This window comes from Entelurus aequoreus, linkage group LG09, assembly GCF_033978785.1.
Source record: "Entelurus aequoreus isolate RoL-2023_Sb linkage group LG09, RoL_Eaeq_v1.1, whole genome shotgun sequence".
In the NCBI taxonomy this organism is placed as follows: Eukaryota; Metazoa; Chordata; class Actinopteri; order Syngnathiformes; family Syngnathidae; genus Entelurus; species Entelurus aequoreus.
Window position 1 is genome coordinate 77,991,420 of NC_084739.1, and position 24,174 is coordinate 78,015,593.

A 24,174-nucleotide genomic window follows, 5' to 3' on the forward strand; every position below is an offset into this window, starting at 1 on the left:
TCAATAAACAAACACTTCAATGAGGCGACGGGAAGTTTTAAAAGAACAAAAAAACACGGCGGAGAGTAGGCAGACAGAAAGCAATTATCAATATTATTGTTTATCTGGAAACACAGTTTGAAACATAAACTTGTTTTATTCTTGAATGTAATGTTTGTATAGTGAAACAGAATTCCCCATAATAAACAACGTGAACATGAATAATTATCACAATTTTATATTAAAATATGCACACTTTAATGTACAGTATACCAGTGCTAATAAAGTACTGCAGTACTAATGAGTTAAAACGGTTCTATAATGCCTCTGAAAAATATTGGGATTTTTTTATACTTTAAAGACATGACGGCGCGCCGTTGTCACATCGTGTCATTGCTGAGCAGAGGCGCATGTTCGACAACGAACACGTACGGAGTAGAGATGTCCGATAATATCGGACTGCCGATATTATCGGCCGATAAATGCTTTAAAATGTGATATCGGAAATTATCTGTATCGGTTTCAAAAAGTAAAATTTATGACTTTTTAAAACGCCTCTGTACGGAGTGGTACACGGCACGATTGTATTGTACCATATGTCCCGGCAAGAAATCTGCGTTCAAAGAACTCCGGCTTATTAGTGATTCCCAGAGCCCAAAAAAAGTCTGCGGGCTATAGAGCGTTTTCTATTCGGGCTCCAATACTATGGAATGCCCTCCCGGTAAAAGTTAGAGATGCTACCTCAGTAGAAGCATTTAAGTCTCATCTTAAAACTCATTTGTATACTCTAGCCTTTAAATAGACTCCCTTTTTAGACCAGTTGATCCGCCGTTCTTTTCTACTCTGCTCCCAACCCGGGGTGGACCGCTAGCCTGTCCATCAGATGGGGACATCTCTACGCTGCTGACCCGTCTCCACTCCGGATGGTTCCTGCTGGCCCCACTATGGACTGGACTTTCGCTGATGTGTTGGACTTTCACAATATTATGTCAGACCCACTCGACATCCATTGCTTTCGGTCTTACCCACATATGCGGTCCTCTCCAAGGTTTCTCATAGTCATTCACATTGACGTCCCACTGGGGTGAGTTTTCCTTGCCCGTATGTGGGCTCTGTACCGAGGATGTCGTTGTGGCTTGTACAGCCCTTTGAGACACTTGTGATTTAGGGCTATATAAATAAACATTGATTGATTGATTGAAATTATCCCCTCAACTCCCCCCAAAAGGGATTAACTCGCTGGAATAAAAAAGACAATATAACATACATCCATAAACGTGGACGCATGTGAAAAAGTGCAATATATTTATCTGTACAGTAATCTATTTATTTATATATATTTATATATATTTATTTATTTTATATATATATTTATATATTATTTATATATATTTATTTATTTATATATGCACCTTATTGCTTTTTTATCTTGCACTACCATGAGCTTATGTAACGACATTTCGTTCTTATCTGTGCTGTAAAGTTCACATTTGAATGACAATAAAAAGAAAGTCTAAGTCTAATAAGTAAACAGGATGTGCTGTCGGGGGCCCGCCTCTTCCAAAATTGCATGTACAGGAAGCGATGTCATCAAAATGGCAGGCCCCATAGATGAAATGAATTAATAAAACGCATATTTGGTTCGATCCAAACGTTCGTAGACTGAAAAGAACGTAAATAGAGGCGTTCGTGAATCGAGGTTCTACTGTAGTTGAAGACTGGAAGTTCGATGTTTACCTTTGGGGAAGAGGAGGCCAGTTCTCTCCCGATGACTGCTGCCACTGGACCAAGCCTGACCGGCTGAGCTTTGTCCCCGACCGGGCCGGAGCCTGGCTTGGGCGCTGGTACAACGGGGCTGAGGCCAGGGCCCGTGCTGGGGCGCGCTGGTGCCTTCCTCTTCTGGCCGGTGCCCGTGTCCAGGCAGGGGCTACCAGTGGGGCTCTGTGACGGGCTGGTCTTTGGCTCGAAGAATGGGTTGGACCTGGTTGAGAGGAAGCAAAGGTGGACAAAGGACAAAAGATTAGCGGCAATTACAAAGACGGTTGTTGCTATGTTTTAATTTATGCCGATTTGCATAAACACAACAGTGTTGTTCTATATTCAATCCTAAAGTCATTAGGGATTAATTTAACAACATCTGCACTGTTATTGTTTTAAAAGTTAAAGCATTACCTAAATGGCATGTTGTAGTGTTGTTGCTTTCCAAACATCCTGTTTTTCCACACATAACCACACCCCCAACTGAGGTCTTCTGGGTGTAAAACCCAAGTCCTGGAGTCCACCACAATGCCTTTATTTTGACATTGTCGACTAATTTTGGAGCTTTCCAGTCCTTTCTATTAAATACTTCCTTGTGGTCTAGATCAGTGTTTTTCGACCACTAGTGTACCGTGAGATATTGTTTGGTGTGCCGTGGGAGATTATGTAATTTCACCTAATTGGGTTAAAAATATTTTTTGCAAACCAGTAATTATAATACGCAAATGTGCCGTTGTTGAGTGTCTGTGCTGTCTAGAGATCGGCAGAGTAACAATGTAATACTCTTCCATATCAGTAGGAGGCATCAGGTAGCTAATTGCTTTGTAGATGTCTGGAACATGGTTTGTCGTGATCACAATATGCAGACGACAGCGGGAGGCAGTGTGCAGGTAAAAAGGTATATAACGCTTAAACCAAAAATAAACAAAAGGCGAATGCCGCTAAGAAAAGGCATTGAAACTTAGGGAAGGCTATGCAAAATGAAACTAAAACTGAACTGGCTGCAAAGTAAACAAAAAATGATTGCTGGACGACAGCAAAAACTTACAGCGTGTGGAGCAGCAGACGGCGTCCACAAAGCTGATATGACAATCAACAACAAAATAGGAGCGCAAGACAAGAGCTAAAACACTACACACAGGAAAACACCAAAAACCTCAAAATAAGTCACGGCGTGATGTGACAGGTGGTCTCAGTACACCTACTTTGAGACAAGAGTTATAGTGATGAATGGTTGGTTATGGTTTAAATTCATATCCAACAATTGCGAGAACTACTTTTTACTGTCAATATCGGCTGCTGAGTTTCTTTTTTTAATGTTTTCTGCTGGTGGTGTGCCTCTGGATTTTTTCAAGGAAAAAAATGTGCCTTGTCTCTGAAAAGGTTGAAAAACTCTGGTCTAGATCATATGTTTTGCTTTGGTGTACATTTTGTTAAAGAGTTTTTTTGTTTGTCTGCCTGTAAACGGATTGTGTGTGGAGGCTTTCCTCCACTGCAAATGAAACCCTCCACACCCAACCCTTTCCAAAGGCATCATCAGTGTTTCCCACACATTTATTTGTGGCGGCCCGCCACGAAAGAATTTAGGCCGCCACAAAAATTTTTTTTTAATTTTTTAATTTTTTTGTCCTGTCCAGCTTTTCAGGCAAATCATATAGTTGATGTAGATGCCCATATCGGCTGTTCAGATTTACTTTACAAAAGAGAAGTGTAGGATCAAGATTTTTGGAGCTCTTTGTTCAGTGGATCAGATGTTTGATGAAGCTTTGTGTCTATCTACCACCACTACTGTTTTCTGTTTATTTGTTACTGACTGTGGCAGGACACCTCTGCCTCTGTTTCACTTTATGTTGCTGGTAAATAATATGGTTGTAGTAGTAGGCTAAAGTTAAATTATTTAGTATGCACTAATTAAAGGGGCAGAGCTTTAAGAGACATTTTAGCTTTTATATTTTTATAAGATATATTTTTTGTAAGAACCACAATTAATAAATATATTTCATTGAATAACTTATTGTTCAAATCTGTATATAAATATGTACATAAAGTGTTGTAATTATATTGTAAAATGGATGGATGGAGGGCCGGATGGACGTTTAAAACAAAACTGTTATTAATTAGTAAGTATACATTTTTTTAGCCTTTTTAGAGAAAATCATATCATTGTAGTAAATTATGCAAATTACTCGATGATGTCATGGTGACCACGCCCATAACCACGCCCGTAGCCACGCCCCCACCGCCACAGGTATCTTGGCAGTTTATGGGAAACACTGATCATAATTACCTTTTGAAAATGTAGACTTTTTAAATATTCATATTGAAGTTGCTATTTCTATGTCAGTCAAGGTCGAAAATAAACTTCATCAACAATATACAGATTCACCGGTCACAACATTAGGTACACATCTTGGATCATACAGAGCTGCATATAATAGCCAGCATTCATCTCGCTGCAGGTCGGTGTTATTATGCGCATTCGATTAAAATAAAACTTCAGGGTTTTTCCCCAGAGTGCCAACATACCTGTGACGGTGGAAGCGTGGCTAGGGGTGTGGTTAGAGTCAGTATGAAATCATCACATAGTTTGCCTAATCTAGGCTAAAAATATACTATACATAAAATTCAAAACAAAACTGTGCTATTATTACAATTAGTATTTTCTCATATTATATTGTTTTTCTCTGCTTTTTAATGGTTGCTGCTTATTGTACTTTGTTGAGAATTTCTCAAGTTTCTAGAGACATTTAATGATTTTTTTTCTTTATTAAAAACGACTAGCAACAATCTAGCATCTTTGTCTGGGGTTACTGGAGACTGTACACGTGTTTAGAGACTCTTTACTACTGTCGCTCCGTGACGAACAGCCAGCCTGACGTCAACACTTGCGTCGCGCTGCTGATTCAGCTGCATTTTCATTCACTGTCCTCTTAATATTTGCACATTTTGTAGATCACCGTCCGTGGATATATATCTGGAATATTTTAAAGTACGTCCACATCGCAGACATGATGCGTCCGCTCCAGACAATCGCATGTGTATTGCTTACATTTTAATTTTCCTGAGGGAACTCTCCTGAAGGAATCAATAAAGTATGTTCAAATGATTAAAATCATCCGTCATCAGACTTTTTAACCCATGGTTGGCTCCAATGTTTGGCTGAAGCAGATGGAAACTTTTGCATTTGTTGCGACACAATGAACAACACAGAGTGGTGCTGAGGTAATAGAAGATTCCGGTGGACTAAGGTCAGGTCTGCATGACCTCATATCCTCAGTGCTCAAGGTGCACTAGTGACAGACACGCGCGCACACAAGCCAGAGTGTTATCAATATGGAGGCGCGCTAGTGGCAGTGAAAGCCCGGAGATATTCACTCAGCATGCGAAAAAGCGGTTTTAAAATAAACAAGAGAATTGGATGGAGAAAAGAGTGCCAGGACCGGTCAGAGTGACAGAAGGGAAGGTCTGGGGGAAGAGAGAAAGTAGCTTCGACAGACTTGCACACCCTAAAGAGGACAGAAAGCGCTGCAGTCAAAACATTCACTGCCCTCTTGAACTTTCCATACTGCAGAGAGCGACCTCGGATTTAAGGGGACGGTCACTGCAGTCAACATGTCTGCGTAAAAACAACAACCTCGCTCAACCACAAGGAGATAGCCGTGATCATGTGACAGCCACTGAAAGCCATAAAACATGCTCAGAGGAGACGTAGCTCAGTCACATTTTCAACCATTATTGCTACACGCTAGGCCGGGGGTCGGCGAGCCACATGTGGCTCACTGGAGCTTTTTCAAAAATTTATGGAAATGGAAAAAGATGGGGAAAAATTAGAGATGTCCGATAATGGCTTTTTTGCCGATATCCGATATTGTCCAACTCTTAATTACCGATTCCGATATCAACCGATACCGATATATACAGTCGTGGAATTAACACATTATTATGCCTATTTTTGTTGTGATGCCCCGCTGGATGCATTAAACCATTGGTCCCCAACCTTTTTGACCGGTCCGGGGTGGGGGGTGTGAACGGGTGGGTATTTATTTTTTTATAAAGAAATACAATCATGTGTGCTTACAGACTGTATCCCTGCAGACTGTATTGATCTATATTGATATATAATGTATATATTGTGTTTTTTATGTTGATTTAATTAAAAAAAAAAAAAAAAAAATTTCTTGTGCGGCCCGGCACCAATCGGTCCGTTGACCGATTGGTGCCGGGCCGCACAAGAATTTTTAAAAAAAAATTATTATCATTGTTATGTTAGCATGCTAACATTAAAGTGCTAGCTATTTGAGATGATTTTGCAACCGTTTAACCTAGAGTCATAACACTTGGTATGTGACAGTTAACTGTTGGTGTTCTTACGTTAGCATTAGAGATGTCCGATAATATTGGACTGCCGATATTATCGGCCGATAAATGCTTTAAAATGTAATATCTGAAATTATCAGTTTCAAAATTATCGGTATCAGTTTCAAAAAGTAAAATTTATGAGTTTTTAAAACACCGCTGTGTACACAGATGTAGGGAGAAGTACAGAGCGCCAATAAACCTTAAAAGCACTGCCTTTGCGTGCCGGCCCAATCACATAATATCCACGGCTTTTCACACACACAAGTGAATGCCATGCATACTTGGTCAACAACCATACAGGTCACACTGAGGGTGGGCGTATAAATAACTTTAACACTGTTACAAATATGCGCCACACTGTGAACCCACACCAAACAAGAATGACAAACACATTTCGGGAGAACATCCGCACCGTAACACAACAGCACAAATACCCAGAACCCCTTGCAGCACTAACTCTTCCGGGACGCTACAATATACACCCCCCGCTACCCCCAAACCCCGCCTACCTCAACCTCCTCATGCTATCTCAGGGAGAGCATGTCCCAAATTCCAAGCTGCTGTTTTGAGGCATGTTAAAAAAAATAATGCACTTTGTGACTTCAATAATAAATATGGCAGTGCCATGTTGGCATTTTATTTCCATAACTTGAGTTGATTTATTTTGGAAAACCTTGTTACATTGTTTAATGCATCCAGCGGGGCATCACAACAAAATTAGGCATAATAATGTGTTAATTCCACGACAGTATATATCCGTATCGGTTGATATCAGAATCGGTAATTAAGAGTTGGACAATATTGAAATATCGGCAAAAAAATCCATTATCGGACATCACTAGTTAGCATGCTAGCAAGCTAACTTACGCATGCTAACCTTTAATCTAATTTTACACTTTTTTCTCTATTTCCGCAGCCGTACACTTTACAGCTGTGTTACTTGAAATGTGAAACATGCTAACTGTTATCATGCTAACGTTTGCACACATGCTAAATGTTAGCATTTTAATGTAAGCATGCTAACGTTTTAGGCTAGCTGTGTAGCTCAAATTGTACAGTTACACCTAAAACTCTCGGATTCAGACACTCGGCAGCATCTTAAAAGCACAGCGGCTTCCGACCACCCCCGCCCAGACGTCCAGGGCACAGATAGCAGGCCCATCAAAATTCCCGCGGGAGTTTTCTAGTTATTATCATCATCTTTATTATTATTATTATTTTGATTGTCATCACACTGCTGCACACACTGATAAAACAGAAATAAGTACTGAAACATCATAGTCTTATTCCTGTTAGCCTGCAAATTGCAAGTACGAAATGATTACAAAAAGTCTTACTCATCGAGATCATCTTCTTCATTTTGGGCGACGTCGGCGTACAAGTACTTGCTCATGTCAACGGGTCGCGCGCCTTTCCTCGGCCGGGGTTTCGGGGGCTCCGGCTGCAGGTCAGCGGCCGGTTCAGGCTCATCGAAGGGATTTCCCGGTGACTCTTCGTGTTCGATGAATGGATTCGAGGAGTCGTTGACGTAGAAGGAATCATCGATCCGCTGATGCGAGGGTGGAGGTTCGGGAGGTTCTGCTGGACAGGGGACGGTTTGACACAGGAGATCCAGATTCAAAATTATATCAGATATGTGCGTCTCGTTATCATTATCTTTCTACTACAAGAAAGTATACAAAATGTTTTACAGTACAGGTGAATATTGATATGTCCATGTCATTTCCAAAGACAATCTACTTGTCAGCTTGTGGATGAGTAAAACTTTAACGGACACATTTCCACAAAGGTCATGATATAATCATAGCCTTAATAATTCAAACACACATACAACACATTCGCATAGTTCATAGTTTCAAAGGCTAATTTAGCCACCTGATTTGGATGTGCAGCAAAACTAGACTGCCAATCACATGGTAAATGGTAAATGGGTTGTACTTGTATAGCGCTTTTCAACCTTTTTTTTATTAAAGGAACTCAAAGCGTTTGACACTATTTTCCACATTCACACACATGTATGTGCTTGCTTAATGGACTCATTATGGAAATGTAATGTTATAAAACATGCCTTCACTAGTCGTCAACCTGCAGAATATCATCCGGTTATTAGGTCAAACACTCATTCTTTAGGGACAATACGCACAAATAACCCGCAAACTCACCCACAGTGGCAGTGTGTGTATTGTATATGGATAGGTACCAAATTTGGTACTTTTATAGGTCTCGATCGGCGTGAAATCAAACTGTGCCATTAGGGCTTAAATTTAAAAAAAAAAAAGCTTTGATTTAAATTCTGGACTATAAGCCGCTTGCCGTAAATTCCAGACTATAAACCTACAATTGTTTCCTACGCTTTGAATCCTGCGGCTTATAAAACGGCGTGGCTAATTTATGTATTTATGGATAAGCAAATAGTTTTTTTTAAACACATGCAAAGACACTTAAATGGTGTGTTATTGTTTGTGCTGTGGCACCATTTTTCGGACGTGTTTGCTTTTTAAAGCTTTGAACCGGAAGTACAAGTGCCGTTCTGTTTTCTAATCGTCCATGGCGTTTCTGCTCATTCGGATTCTTCATTCATCGCTCCAAGCAATGTTTGTAAGTTTTACAATGTAACTAAAACAATTCGTACTTACTAAACCGTCCCATGTGTGATGTCTGCAGGAGTGTTTCCATGCATATCTGTATGTGCTATCGTTTTGTAATGAAGCTAGCATTGTTAGCATTAGCTCATACGCTAACACGTTTACTAGTGTCTGTGTTAGTATTAACAACTTACAATTACATTTTCATTGCATTGTTCCAGTTTCACAAATTCCTCAGTAAATTCACCAAAACGTCACCGTGGAGTTATTGAGTCTGTTTAGCTGATTGGAGAGCTAGCTTCTGCAGCTATGACTTCTGTTTGGTTTGATTCTCTGTGTTACAGACACCGTTTAGAAACAATTAAGGTATGTAAATAAACATTTATGTGTAAATAACTAATTTCACAACATGTATATCTGCGGCTTATAGTTGGGTGCGGCTAATATATGGGGAAAACAGTTCCCTAAAATTTAGTGTGTGCGGCTTATATACCGGTGCACTTTATAGTCAGGAAAATACGGTAGAATACTTGTTACTAATAAAAGTTTGTAACGCCATTATCATATAATGCAGGGGTCACCAACCTTTTTGAAACCAAGAGCTACTTCTTGGGTACTGATTAATGCGAAGGACTACCAGTTTGATACACACTTAAATAAATTGCCAGAAATAGCCAATTTCCTCAATTTACCTTTAACTCTGTTATTATTAATAATTAATGATATTTACACTTAAATGAATGGTTTAGAGGAGAAAAACACGAAAAAAATGAAAATTAAATTTTGAAACATAGTTTATCTTCAATTTCGACTCTTTAAAATTCAAAATTCAACCGAAATAAAGAAGAGAAAAACTAGCTAATTCGAATCTTTTTGAAAAAATTAAAAAAATAATTTATGGAACATCATTAGTAATTTTTCCTGATTAAGATTAATTTTAGAATTTTGATGACATGTTTTAAATAGGTTAAAATCCAATCTGCACTTTGTTAGAATAAATAACAAATTGGAACAAGCTATATTTCTAACAAAGACAAATCATTATTTCTTCTAGATTTTCCAGAACAAAAATTTTAAAACAAATTCAAAAGACTTTAAATATTTATTTAATTAATTTAATTAATTTAAATTTGATTCTACAGATTTTCTAGATTTGCCAGAATAATTTTTTTGAATTTTAATCATAATAAATTTGAAGAAATATTTCACAAATATTCTTCGCCGAAAAAACAGAAGCTAAAATGAAGAATTAAATTAAAATGTATTTATTATTCTTTACAATAAAAAAAATAAATTTACTTGAACATTGATTTAAATTGCTGTGATGAGGTGGCGACTTGTCCAGGGTGTACCCTGCCTTCCGCCCAATTGTAGCTGAGATAGGCTCCAGCGCCCCCCGCGACCCCGAAGGGAATAAGCGGTAGAAAATGGATGGATGGATGGATGATTTAAATTGTCAGGAAAGAAGAGGAAGGAATTTAAAAGGTAAAAAGGTATATGTGTTTAAAAATCCTAAAATCATTTTTAAGGTTGTATTTTTTTTCTAAAATTGTCTTTCTGAAAGTTATAAGAAGCAAAGTAAAGTAAAAAAATTAATTAATTTATTTAAACAAGTGAAGACCAAGTCTTTAAAATATTTTCTTGGATTTTCAAATTCTATTTGAGTTTTGTCTTTCTTAGAATTAAAAATGTCGAGCAAAGCGAGACCAGCTTGCTAGTAAATAAATACAATTGAAAAAATAGAGGCAGCTCACTGGTAAGTGCTGCTATTTGAGCTATTTTTAGAACAGGCCAGCGGGCGACTCATCTGGTCCTTACGGGCTACCTGGTGCCCGCGGGCACCGCGTTGGTGACCCCTGATATAATGCAATTATTTGGAAAACTGCAGGGAATTGTTACAGTATTGGTTCAAATGTGAATGTCTGTATATACAAAACATGTACTTGACAATGGAATCAAATACCTTCCTCGCCTGGCTCGCCAAATGGGTTGAGGTGGTTATCTTCGGGCTCGTCGAAGGGGTTGCTGCACATGGCTGGATGTGTTTCCCGATCCTCGTCTTCCAAGAAGTTCAGCTTGTTGATCAGTTCTTTGGACGGCAAAACACAGCATGTAAATGAGCAAGAACGGTTGTGGACGCGTTGCAAAATAAAGTCAAATGTATAAAACAAGGCTGCACTTAGCAGTGAACCACTAGAGATCGCCGGCTAAACTCAGCCTTTTCACTGCAGTGGCCTTCTGGGAAACGTTTAGCAATATGGGTGGGTTGCTGTGGAGACCGTACAAGCAGTGTGGAGTTGCTACGGAGATTCACGCTGTGGAGGCTTGACCACTTGATCTTTGTCAGGCTGAATGGAGAGAAAAGGAGCGCAAAGCAGATGCCGGGATGGCTTTGAGAGTGTGAGGAGTCTTCGGCTATTTGCGGTGTCGCAATGTCAAGTGGATTTCGCTGATAACTTTTTCCGGGCGACATTCCCGAGCCTTTTTAGGCTACGACAATAAGAGGGCGCGTTGTCAGTAGCATGTTTGCTCATTTTGACGTACTAGTAGAGTAAGATGGAGGGTTCAAGTGGAGAATAGAAAAGAGCACAATTCAAACTTAGGTTGGTTGGCTTGAGAAGAAAGTAAAGCGTGGACAGTGTTTCCCATACATCAGGCATGTCCAAAGTGCGGCCCGAGGGCCATTTGTGGCCCCCAGCTAATTTGTTAACGGCCCCCGGCACATTCTGAAAATACTACAATAAAAATGTAAAACATGAAAAAGTGTAATAAAAGAGTGTGGAGAGGCGGGGCCGGCGAGCGAGCGGCGAGGCAGGGAACGCCGGAGCCTGGCCCAAGATGGCGGCGAGGAGGCGTGGCCGGCAAGCGAGCAGCAAAGCAGGGCACGCTAGAGCCCGGCCCAAGATGGCGACATGGAGGCGTGGACGGCGAGCGGCGAGGCGGGGCGCGCCGGCAGCGACGCCGCAATCGTGCCCAGGTGCGCAATCCGCACACCTGGGCACGATCATCCAATCTCCTCTCCCGTCTCTCTCTGCTGCGCCCCTTTTCTTCCGCGAGAGGGGATTGGATGATCGTGCCCAGGTGTGCGGATCGCGCACCTGGGCACGATTGCGGCGTCGCTGCCGGCGCGCCCCGCCTCGCCGCTCGCCGTCCACGCCGCCATCTTGGGCCGGGCTCTAGCGTGCCCTGCTTTGCTGCTCGCTTGCCGGCCACGCCTCCTCGCCGCCATCTTGGGCCAGGCTCCGGCGTTCCCTGCCTCGCCGCTCGCTCGCCGGCCCCGCCTCTCCACAAAGAGTAAACAGGTGAAATGTAACAAGAAAAAGTGGCAATGTTGACACTAATAACACAAAGCTGCCATGCAGACTGTTATTGACCTATTGAAGGCTCCAATTACTTCACTGGAACAATTCCACTTTGAAATATTTTTTGGGGAAAATATTGCATATTTTGTGCGAAACAAAGTTTTCTTTCACAAAAAGGGCAACAAACAAACAAACAAAAAAAAATGAAAAAGTTATAAAATCTTATAATCAACAGATCTACAGACTTAAGCGTTAATAGTAAAAAAAAATAGAAATTTGGCTTATTTTCAACATTTATTCTTTTTCTTTTTTAATTGTTATGAATTATTGAATTATTATATTCCAATTACTTCACATCAAATATTCCACTTTGAAATGTTTTGGGGGAAAATGTTGCATAGTTTGTGTGTTTGCCATATAAATAAGGGTTTTGACATAAAGGGCATAAACATAAAAACAAAATTTAAAAAAACGTTATAACGACAGACAGACCTGAAGTTGATTTCGAGATTCAAGCGTTAAATGAAAAAATAATAATTTATGACTTATTTCTAACATTTTTATGACTGAGACCCTTCCGGGTACCGGGGACCAAACTTGAGGAAAGCCATAAAGGTTAAAAAAAACCCAACTATATATTGTATTGGTTTAAAAAAAAGAAAAAATATAAAAATGGCCCCCGCATGCTTTGATTTTTCCGTCTGTGGCCCTGAGTGGAAAAAGTTTGGACACCCCTGCCATACATTGATTTATTTGTGGGGGCCCACCACCAATACATTTGGACCGCCGCAAATAGTGACCAAGTCGACCCTCGTTCATAACATATTATAATGGAACTGTCTGTGAATATAGTTTGTCCTTCCAACTCCGTACAGTAGATGGCATTGTAATAATGCCTAACACACGACTGGTCTGCCAAGAGAATAAGAAGATACACTGCAAAAAGTCAGCGTTCAAAAACAAGAAAAAAAATTAGAAAAGTTAGGGGTATTTTATTTGAACTAAGCAAAATTATCTGCCAATAGAACAAGAAAATTCGGCTTGTCAAGACTTTCCAAAACGAGTTATATTAGCTAACCTCAATGAACCCAAAAATACCTTAAAGTAAGTATATTCTCACTAATAACAAGTGCACTTTTCTTGGTAGAAAAAAAAAGAAACCTTTTTGCTCAATATGTTGAAAAATATTCTTAAATTAAGTAAATGCTAGTGCCATTATCTTGACATAATGATATGCGCTCGGCATTACATTTCTTGAAACCAGCAAACTTGTACTAAAAACTAAACTAAACTAATTTATTGTTCTTAATGGAAAGGCAACAAGGCAACCATTTGTTACTCTCTGGGTCTCCTAGCCGCTCAGGCAAATCATATGGTCTAAGTATGCATTTTTCCATTGATAACATGACATCATTGCGCCAAGTGCGTGCTCTTTCAGTCAATTAGTGCGCATTTTTACAGCCCGGCCCCTGGCCAAAAAATGTTTTAATTGTAATTTTGAAGAATTCATCCGAATGTGCATGAACTATTTTTGTTCAGAATTGTTAGAAATGTCACATGTTAAATGTTTAAATATTAACTGTCAGTTTACTGTACTGTGCCAACTGTACTACTATATGAGTACGTATTTTCTATTGTTTTATTGAAAATAAAACAGCAAAGTCCATTTAGCTGTCATGTTTTAATTATGAGACACATTCGCGTCAAAATCATGATTTTTTTTTTTCACGCTTGAAGTAAGAAATTATTACATTAAAAAAGTACTTTTATACTTGTGAGTGTTGATGACACAGCTTTGCAACAGTTGATATTCTAGTTTCAAGCATGTTTTACTCAATATAGGTCATAAAATATCAGCAACAAGCTGTAATATCTTACTGAGATCATTTAAGACCAGAACTCTTAAAACAAGTAAAACACTAACATAAAATCTGCTTAGTGAGATGAATTATCTTATCAGACAGAAAATAAGCAAATATCACCCTTATTTGAGATATTTAATCTTACTTAGATTTCAGTTTTTGCAGTGTACAGCAGGAATAACTTAACGAGTATTTTGACCACTCTACACTGCAAAAACTGAAATCTAAGTAAGATTAAATATCTCAAATAAGGGTGATATTTGCTTATTTTCTGTCTGATAAGATCATTCATCTCACCAAGCAGATTTTATGTTAAAATCTTTTACTTGTTTTAAGGGTTTTGGTCCTAAATGATCTCAGTAAGATATTACAGCTTGTTGCTGAGATTTGATGAGCTATATTGAGTAAAACATGCTTGAAACTAGAATATCAACTGTTGCAAAGCTGTGTCATCAACACTCACAAGTATAAAACTACTTTTTTTTAAGTAATAATTTCTTATTTCAAGCATGAAAAGAAAAAATCATGACTTTGACACAATTGTGTCTCATAATTAAAACGGATGACAGCCAAATGGACTTTGCTGTTTTATTTTCAATGAAACAAGAGAAAACACGTACTCATATAGTAGTACAGTTGGCACAGTACAGTAAACTGACAGTTAATATTTAAACATTTAACATGTGACATTTCTAACAATTTTGAACAGAAATTGTTCATGCACATTCAGATAAATTCTTCAAAATTACAATTAAAAAAATTTTGGCCGGGGTTCCAGCCTGTATATATGCGCACTAATTGACTGAAAGCATGCACTTGGCGCGATGATGTCATGTCGATGGAAAAATGTATTTTTAGACTATATGACTTGCCTGAGCGGCTAGGAGACCACGAGAGTAACTTGTTGAATTTCCATTAAGAACAATAAATTAGTTTTTAATAGTAAATGTAATGCCGAGCGCATATCATTATGTCAAGATAATGGCACTAGCATTTACTTAATTTAAGAATATTTTTCAACATATTGAGCAAAAAGGTCTCTTTTTTTTTCTACCAAGAAAAGTGCACTTGTTATTAGTGAGAATATACTTATTTTAAGGTATTTTTGGGTTCATTTAAGTTAGCTAATTTTACTTGTTTTGGAAAGTCTTGACAAGCCAAATTTTCTTGTTCTATTGGCGGATAATTTTGCTTCGTTCAAATAAAATTCCCCTCATTTTTGTATTTTTTTTTCTTGTTGTACCTGTTGGACCTCAGGGCCCAACTTTTCCACTGGAGGGGTACAGGACCCACTCAAATATTAACACTGAATAGTCATCTTACTCTTGATTTTAATGGCATTCAATAATCATGTCTACTTGCAGTTCAACAAAATAAACATTGTCAAATGATGTGAAATCTTGTTTTAATCACAAAGATTGTTATCAAGGCTTAGGTCAGGCTAATTACAAAAATAAATACTACTACTACTCATAAAAACTGATGAAAAGTGAATGTGCATACAATTATGCAGTGGTAAAAGAAATCAGTTCCAACTAAATTAATAATAGTATATGCAGCTGAGAAAGGCTCCAGCACCCACCGCGACCCCGAAAGGGACAAGCGGTAGAAAATGGATGGACGGATATGTTCCTTGACGTAATTGTACATAAAATGAAAGTGCAAATGAAAATACAGCTTCATAATTTAGTCATAGTTTTTGGGCTTAAAGAGGAATTGCCCTTTTTTTTGGAATTTTTCCTATCGTTTACAATCATTATGAAAGACATGACGACAAATCTATTTTTTTATGCAAAATGGATGGACGGATGGATGGATTCTAATTTGTAAAAAAAAGTCAATGGGAGCTCCTCTATTTTGCCCACAAAATCCAAATAAATAAACCGCCAACAATACTCCATTTACGTTTGGTGACTTGAACATTAACCAAGTATTAGTGATATTGTTGTTATTATAAGCGCTAACGCAGGCAAACTATTTATAGTGGCGCCGTGATCACTTCCGTGTGTCCTTGTGTTAACATCATCGAGTGGTCTGCTGCTTTCTTGCTTCCTTGCTCCTGGTAAGTTTATTCTAGATCACAAATCATCCATCTCACCTGGACATGAGACGTATGAGTAGGTATTCCGACAAGTTGGCACACTTTGACAGGCATTTAGGACCCAAAACTGGTGGGGACGAAACGAAAAGACGCTTTTGTGTATTTAATATTTAGAACGGCAAAAAAAATAACATCCATCATCATGTCTCTCATAATGATTGTGAATGATAGGCAAAAAATCCAAAACTTCTCTGAGACTAAACAACTTACTTCAGGCCGTAAGACTCTTGAACGCATCATAATAATCCCCTCAATTCCCCCCAAAAATGGATGAACTCCCTGGAATATAAAAGACAATATAACATACATCCATAAACGTGGATGCATATGCAAAAGTGCAATATATTTATCTGTACAGTAATCTATTTATTTATATCTGCACCTTATTGCTTTTTTATCCTGCACTACCATGAGCTAATGCAACGAAATTTTGTCCTTATCTGTACTGTAAAGTTCACATTTGAATGACAATAAAAAGGAAGTCTAAGTCTAAGTCTAAGTTCTGTTTGTTTGATATAGTCATTACTGCCACACATGGTGGAAAAGTATATTACAACTGAGTACCGCTGCATCACATTCAGACCACAGCACACTAACATATTTTTGGGCGGCCCTCTAGCGCTCGCGGCTTAACAAAGATTAAGAAACACTGCTCTGGATAGCGCCTAAAGACAAATCTAGCGACTTTTCCGGTCTTTTTGGACACTTTTGGAGAAGAACATCAAAAGCACCCAATGCTATTCTCAACAAGAAGTCTACCGTATTTTCCGGACTAAAGAGTGCACCAGGATATAAACCGCAGCCACTAAATTTTAGAAGAAAATAAATGTTTTCCATATATTAGCCGCACCGGACTATAAGCCGCAGATATATACATTGTGAAACGAGTTATCTACACAGAAAGATTCTGTAAGGTTCTGATTTTGTAATTGTTTCCAAACGGTGTCTGTAACACGGCAGTGAAACGGCTGATCAAACAAAACAGAAGTCATTGTCATGGATCCACTAGCTGTGGAAGCTAGCTCTCCAATCAGCTAAACAGACTCAATAACTCCACGGCGACGTCTTGGTGACTTTACTGAGGAATTTGTGAAAATTAACAACACAAAAGATTGCCATTGTAAGTTAATAATACTAACACAGACACTTGTAAACATGTTAGCATATTAGCTAATGCTAACAACGCTAGCTTTATTACATTAACATAGCATGCACAAATATGCATTAAAACACTCCTACAGACATCACACATGGGACGTTTCACTAAGTAAAAAATGGTTTTAGTTATATTGTAAAACTTCTAAACGTTGATTGGACTGATGAATGAGGAATCCATATGAGTAAAAACGCTATGAACGACTACAAGACCGAACAGCAACTGTAGTTCCGGTAGGTTTAAAAAAAACAAAAAAATTCTAAATAGAAGGGCAATGCATCCACTGTAGCACCTGCAGTGAGCGAACTCGTCCAAAAAATTGTGCCATAGCACAAACAATAACAAACCTATTTAGTGTGTTTGCTTGTTGTTGTTTTTTTAAACCATTTACTTCTTGGCCAGCCGTCAGCGAAGAAAAATCCATAAATTAGCCGCAGCGTTTTATAAGCAGGAAAAGTAGTGGCTTATAGTCTGGAATATATATACCGTATTTTTCGGATTATAAATCGCTCCGGAGTATAAGTCGCACCGGCCGAAAATGCATACTAAAGGAAAAAAACATATAAGTCGCACTGGAGTATAAGTCACATTTTTTGGAGGAAATTTATTTGATAAAACCCAACACCAAGAATAGACATTTGAAAGGCAATTTAAAATAAATAAAGAATAGTGAACAACAGGCTGAATAAGTGTACGTTATATGAGGCATAAATAACCAACTGAGAACGTGCCTGGTATGTTAACGTAACATATTATGGTAAGAGTCATTCAAATAACTATAACATGTAGAACATGCTATACGTTTACCAAACAATCTGTCACTCCTAATCGCTAAATCCCATGAAATCTTATACGTCTAGTCTCTTACGTGAATGAGATAAATAATATTATTTGATATTTTATGGTAATGTGTTAATAATTTCACACATAAGTCGCTCCAGAGTATAAATCGCACCCCCGGCCAAACTATGAAAAAAAATGTGACTTATAATCCAAAAAATATGGTGTGTATATATATATATATATATATATATATATATATATATATATATATATATATATATATATATATATATATATATATATATATATATATATATATATACACACCATATTTTTTGGATTATAAGAATATGGTGTGTATATATATATATATATATATATATATATATATATATATATATATATATACACACCATATTTTTTGGATTATAAGTCGCATTTTTTACACACACACACACACATACACAGTGTCTTCAAAGTGTGCATTATTTTACTAAAATAGGGATTTTTAATCAAGGCTAGAACCCAATATTCATGTTTAAATTTTTTTCTTATGGGAACTTGGTTTTGTATAAAAAACTTTTCCCTATACAAACTTTTCGATTTACAAACCATGTAAAAAACAACAACAACAACAACAAAAAAAACATTTAAGTTCGTAAATTGAAGTTCCACTGTATTTGGGAACTTGGTTTTGTATAAAAAACTTTTCCCTATACAAACTTTTCGATTTACAAACCATGTAAAAAACAACAACAACAACAACAACAAAAAAAACATTTAAGTTCGTAAATTGAAGTTCCACTGTATTTGTTTTGATTTTCTAGTTGTCAAAAATGTCATGCACATGTGCCATTGCCAATTATGCGCCGCCAACCACTGGTGGGCATACTGCCGTTTAGCGGGTTGGGTTCACTACTAACTGCAGTTCCAAGTAAAACAACAACAACAACAACAGGTAACAACTGGAGAAAAAGGACACCTCAGACAGCACGGGATCACCATCACATGGAGCAAAATCAACTGACGCGACACGGGCACAATGTCAAGCAACAAAAGACAGAAACTGCAAGAGGGATAAAGAAATAAGAAGGCAAATGAAACCGTGATGTAAAAGCAGGGTTCACAAGACCATGACTCTGGAAGACGACGCAAGACAGGTGGAAGAAAAAAGACCTTGAGAGGACGCGACAGGCTTAGAGGCCGCTTTGCGTGCTCGCCACGGGACACCACCACTTCCATCATCATCATCATCGTCATGTAAGCAGCTGAGGGCATTCAGCTGGTTTACCATCTCTGGAAAAAGAACAGGGCCGTACAGGAAGAAAGAATAGCAGTGAACAAGTGACGTGAGAGGACAGATAAAAAAACAGGAGAACCCAGACAAATATAAGTATTTTTCACGTGCACTGCAACCCCTCTAGTAGTCGACCATGACATTTCTTCTTCCTCACGCGGGTATATTCTAAGTGCCTAAAGAATAAAAGTAGGTGTTGTGAAGAACACGCGTGAGCGGCACGCTAGCATGATCCACGGGAGGAGTCAGACGGTAGGAGTTTTGGCAGATGGGTCAGGACGCACGCTAGCGCGCCAGCGTCGCTGTAGGCGCTCAATACATATACATAGAAATGAGACAGAAAGCATGAAGCTTAACAGGAACAGAAGGCGGTGGGAAAAGGTTGGATTAGGCTAAGCAGGAAAGAAGGAGGGGTGGAGGCCATACATTAGCGACCAACATGTATGTACATAGGGAGGCATCAGAGAGGAAGATGGGAGTACTGGAGAGTGAGCGTGGAACCTGAAAGTTTAAAAAAAAAAGTAGTTTAATTTAGCAAGAGCAAGAACATCAAAAATAAATGTTCAATCGACTTGAAGGAATGCAAATAACTGAAGGTGTAATCCAAGAAGTAATCACAAGCGTGTTTTTGTTACCTTATGTTTGTCAGCAGGATTAAACACCCGGGAGAAAAAATACTAATTGCGACTTTTCTCACCAAAATTGCGATTAGATTTGCAATTTTTATATTTTACACATATTTGCACACAACCGCGAAAACAGCAAGTGAAGGAATACAGGTTACTTTGAGACTGTGAATCAACTAATTCTTGTCTCAAGGTGCTAAGTATTAGAACAATATGCAGCAATTTACTTTTTTTTTTTAATGTGGTTTTATGCAGACTTTTGTCTACATAATGCTCTTAAACTGAAGAAATAACAACAATTATACAGTGGCTATAATGCAATGATATTATAATATACAATAATAATGCAAGTAAAATATTTAAAAATAGAGATGTCCGATAATGGCTTTTTTGCCGATATCCGATATTCCGATATTGTCAAACTCTTAATTACCGATTCCGATATCAACCGATACCGATATATACAGTCGTGGAATTAACACATTATTATGCCTAATTTTGTTGTGATGCCCCGCTGGATGCATTAAACAATGTAACAAGGTTTTCCAAAATAAATAAACTCAAGTTATGGAAAAATATGCCAACATGGCACTGCCATATTTATTATTGAAGTCACAAAGTGCATTTTTTTTTTTTAAACATGCCTCAAAACAGCAGCGTGGAATTTGGGACATGCTCTCCCTGAGAGAGCATGAGGAGGTTGAGGTGGGCGGGGTTGGGGGGTGAGGGGGGGGGTGTAAATTGTAGCGTCCCGGAAGAGTTAGTGCTGCAAGGGGTTCTGGGTATTTGTTCTGTTGTGTTTATGTTGTGTTACGGTGCGGATGTTCTCTCGAAATGTGTTTGTCATTCTTGTTTGGTGTGGGTTCACAGTGTGGCGCATATTTGTAACAGTGTTAAAGTTGTTTATACGGTCACCCTCAGTGTGACCTGTATGGCTGTTGACCAAGTATGCGTTGCATTCACTTGTGTGTGTCAAAAGCCGTAGATATTATGTGACTGGGCTGGCACGCAAAGGCAATGCCTTTAAGGTTTATTGGCGCTCTATACTTCTTCCTACGTCCGTGTACACAGCGGCGTTTTAAAAAGTCATACATTTTACTTTTTGAAACCGATAATTTTGAAACAGATACCGATAATTTCCGATATTACATTTTAAAGCATTTATCGGACATCCCTATTTAAAAAGATTTAAACTTCAATTTCGCATTACTATAGAATTGTTTACCATTGTACTGTAATTGGAAAGTAAATAAATAAACATTTCAAATGGACTCATTTCTGTAAGCAAAAATTAAACTTAGATAAGAGCATGTTTTTTTCCCAGTTGGAAAAAGGACGGGTTGCAGTCATGTGATCACGGCATTCTCTCAATCGCCCGTGTTAACAGGCGTACATTGCCCGTCTAATTTGAAGTTGAAATATTACCACAAATACCACCATATTTTTGTCACTCCTAACTTGTGTTGCTTGGCGACACTATTCACTGGCGAGTGGCGAGGCTCTCTCTCTATGTGCTTCTTGTGTTTGCAAAGATTGTGAATGACTGAAGAGAGGTCTCACTGCGTTCAGTTAGCTCTACTGTTAAATAAACGTGCTCAGGTGCTGAGAGCGACGCACAGAGTGAGACCTTTTTTGCCCTGTTTGAAGCGACCAATCGAAGGTGATGCTCAACACCTGATTGGCTAACATGGCAGTCACTCAATATCGGTGATGGCGAGGGAAAAATAACAAAAAACTCAGCATCTTGCATTTAATTCTATAATTAAAACCTTGCTGTCGATTAATCGTGCAGCCCTACTAAACACTCAGAATTCCAACCATCTATGTAGAGGAACGGGGAGTAGACTAAGGTCTGTACTAGGGTTGTACCGGTACTAATAACATGAACGTGTGAGCACCCTTTGAGGAAAAAAAGAGGAAAACTGACGAAAAAAATAGTAACATTTCCATCGGCACTAAATGCTGCCACGAAACCCCCCCCTCCAACATTTTTTTGAAAATCAAGACTACATTTCCTGCAATTGGGTGCATTTCCACCCTGTATTGACACTTACGTGTCCTATGTAATGTACCACATATTTATTTGTTTTTTTAAGTAGATAATTTACTAACATTATAATCACCATTAAATATGTGTGGTGGTCAAGCTAGCTCTGTTCTCAATGAGTACTAGCCTTTCTTGAAGAAAAAAATGCCCTATACTTGTGTTGTTTTCAGTTGTATGAATCGTTCAAATCGCGAAAAGGCTAAACGTCTCTTCAGAGTTCCTCGAGAAATAATCAAAAAGGGCGGAAAGGTGCAAGATTTTACGAAACGACAACAAGAAAAGTGGCTCACACTCCAGTCCAAGGGAGCAGAGTCGAAGAATGCATGAGTTTGCAGTGATCACTTTATTAAAGGTTTGTTTGATATACTTTATTATTTCCCATTTAAGTATTATCTTGTTATTGCCGGTATTTGTATTGCTTAAACACATTTTTGCTACGAGTGTTTCCTAAAGCACCAACTCGGCGAGTCTAAATAAAAGAAATCAAATGTGAGCAAAACCTAAAAGAGTTAAGCTTTTACCAAAGGCAACAATCATAAATGAATCTTTCAGCACATACACAATGTTGACATCTATAGTTATATTTTGATAAACAATCATAAATGAATCTTTCAGCACATACACAATGTTGACATCTATACTTACATTTTGATAAACAATCATAAATGAATCTTTCAGCACATACACAATGTTGACATCTATACTTACATTTTGATAAACAATCATAAATGAATCTTTCAGCACATACACAATGTTGACATCTATAGTTATATTTTGATAAACAATCATAAATTAATCTTTCAGCACATACACAATGTTGACATCTATAGTTATATTTTGATAAACGATCATAAATTAATCTTTCAGCACATACACTATGTTGACATCTATAGTTATATTTTGATAAAGACAACAATCCTAAATTAATCTTTCGGCACACACACAATGTTGACATCTTTAGTTATATTTTGATAAAGACAACAATCATAAATTAATCTTTCAGCACATACACAATGCTGACATATATAGTTGTATTTTGATAAACAATCATTAATGAATCTTTCAGCACATACACAATGTTAACGTCTATAGTTATACTTTGATAAAGACAACAATTATAAATGAATCTTTCAGCACATACACGATGTTGACATCTATAGTTATATTTTGATAAACGATCATAAATTAATCTTTCAGCACATACACAATGTTGACATCTATAGTTATATTTTGATAAACAATCGTAAATTAATCTTTCAGCACATACACAATGTTGACATCTATAGTTATATTTTGATAAACGATCATAAATTAATCTTTCAGCACATACACAATGCTGACATATATAGTCATATTTTGATAAACAATCATTAATGAATCTTTCAGCACATACACAATGTTAACGTCTATAGTTATAGTTTGATAAAGACAACAATTATAAATTAATCTTTCAGCACATACACAATGTTGACATCTATAGTCATATTTTGATAAAGACAACAATTATAAATTAATCTTTCAGCACATACACAATGTTGACATCTGTAGTTATATTTTGATAAAAACAATCATAAATGAATATTTCAGCACATACACAATGTTGAAATCTATAGTTATATTTTGATAAAGACAATCATTAATGAATCTTTCAGCACATACACAATGTTGAAATCTATAGTTATACTTTGATAAAGACGGGGGAAAAACACGCTACTCGTAAACTGCGCATAAAACAGCAACAAACATGGCGGTATACGTAAATCATGAAATGCAACCTTACCCGAGCAAAAATTATGCGTATTTATCTGGGAGAGTCTTGATACCAGATTCCTTGACCCAGCCACACACAATGAGGTTGTAGACCTCCATGTTTTTCAAAGTTTTCATCTGTTTTGTTGTGTAGAATGATGCCTGGAGCACAATAGTTCGACATGCTTGGGAACGCGACCGACGTTTAATCCTTGATATTACTCGACAAATCATTTTTAATCAAGTATAGGGATCAATTCCATTGCAGAGTTAGATTTTTTGCTTGTATCTGCTTTATGCAAGAAGATTCAAGCCTCTTTTGTACACCGATAGAAGGCATGCTGCTTGTTGTACAACAGCCATCTTGGCTTGGTTGCCCACCACTGGTTTTTACTTCTGGGAAAAAGTTACGTGACGGAATACAAGCAATACAAGCTAGTGCTTCCGTAGGGCGCCACCGTTTTGATGGTGGCTTATTTATAGTTTTTTTTAACCAAAAATTTGCTAATTTGTGGGGATGCGAATGCTGAATCTATGCAGAGATCCACAATACACCATATCGAGACCAAA

The 24,174-nt window shown here is 37.8% G+C and overlaps 1 protein-coding gene across 7 annotated transcripts in view; it reads right to left on the bottom strand.

The window, feature by feature from the left end:
• The window catches only part of ehbp1 (EH domain binding protein 1), a 409,577-nt gene that overhangs the window by 282,242 nt on the left and 103,161 nt on the right, over nucleotides 1-24,174 (bottom strand). For 4 of the 7 annotated variants that reach the window (XM_062059494.1, XM_062059495.1, XM_062059492.1 and 1 more), the window contains exons 8-11: nucleotides 19,062-19,181; nucleotides 10,645-10,770; nucleotides 7,434-7,677; nucleotides 1,717-1,960 (exon numbers count right to left, since the gene is read on the bottom strand). In XM_062059494.1, the coding sequence (XP_061915478.1) occupies nucleotides 1,717-1,960; nucleotides 7,434-7,677; nucleotides 10,645-10,770; nucleotides 19,062-19,181 (734 nt within the window). The remainder of the gene's footprint in view (nucleotides 1-1,716; nucleotides 1,961-7,433; nucleotides 7,678-10,644; nucleotides 10,771-19,061; nucleotides 19,182-24,174) is intronic. The other 3 variants (XM_062059493.1, XM_062059498.1, XM_062059496.1) reach the window with 3 other exon arrangements.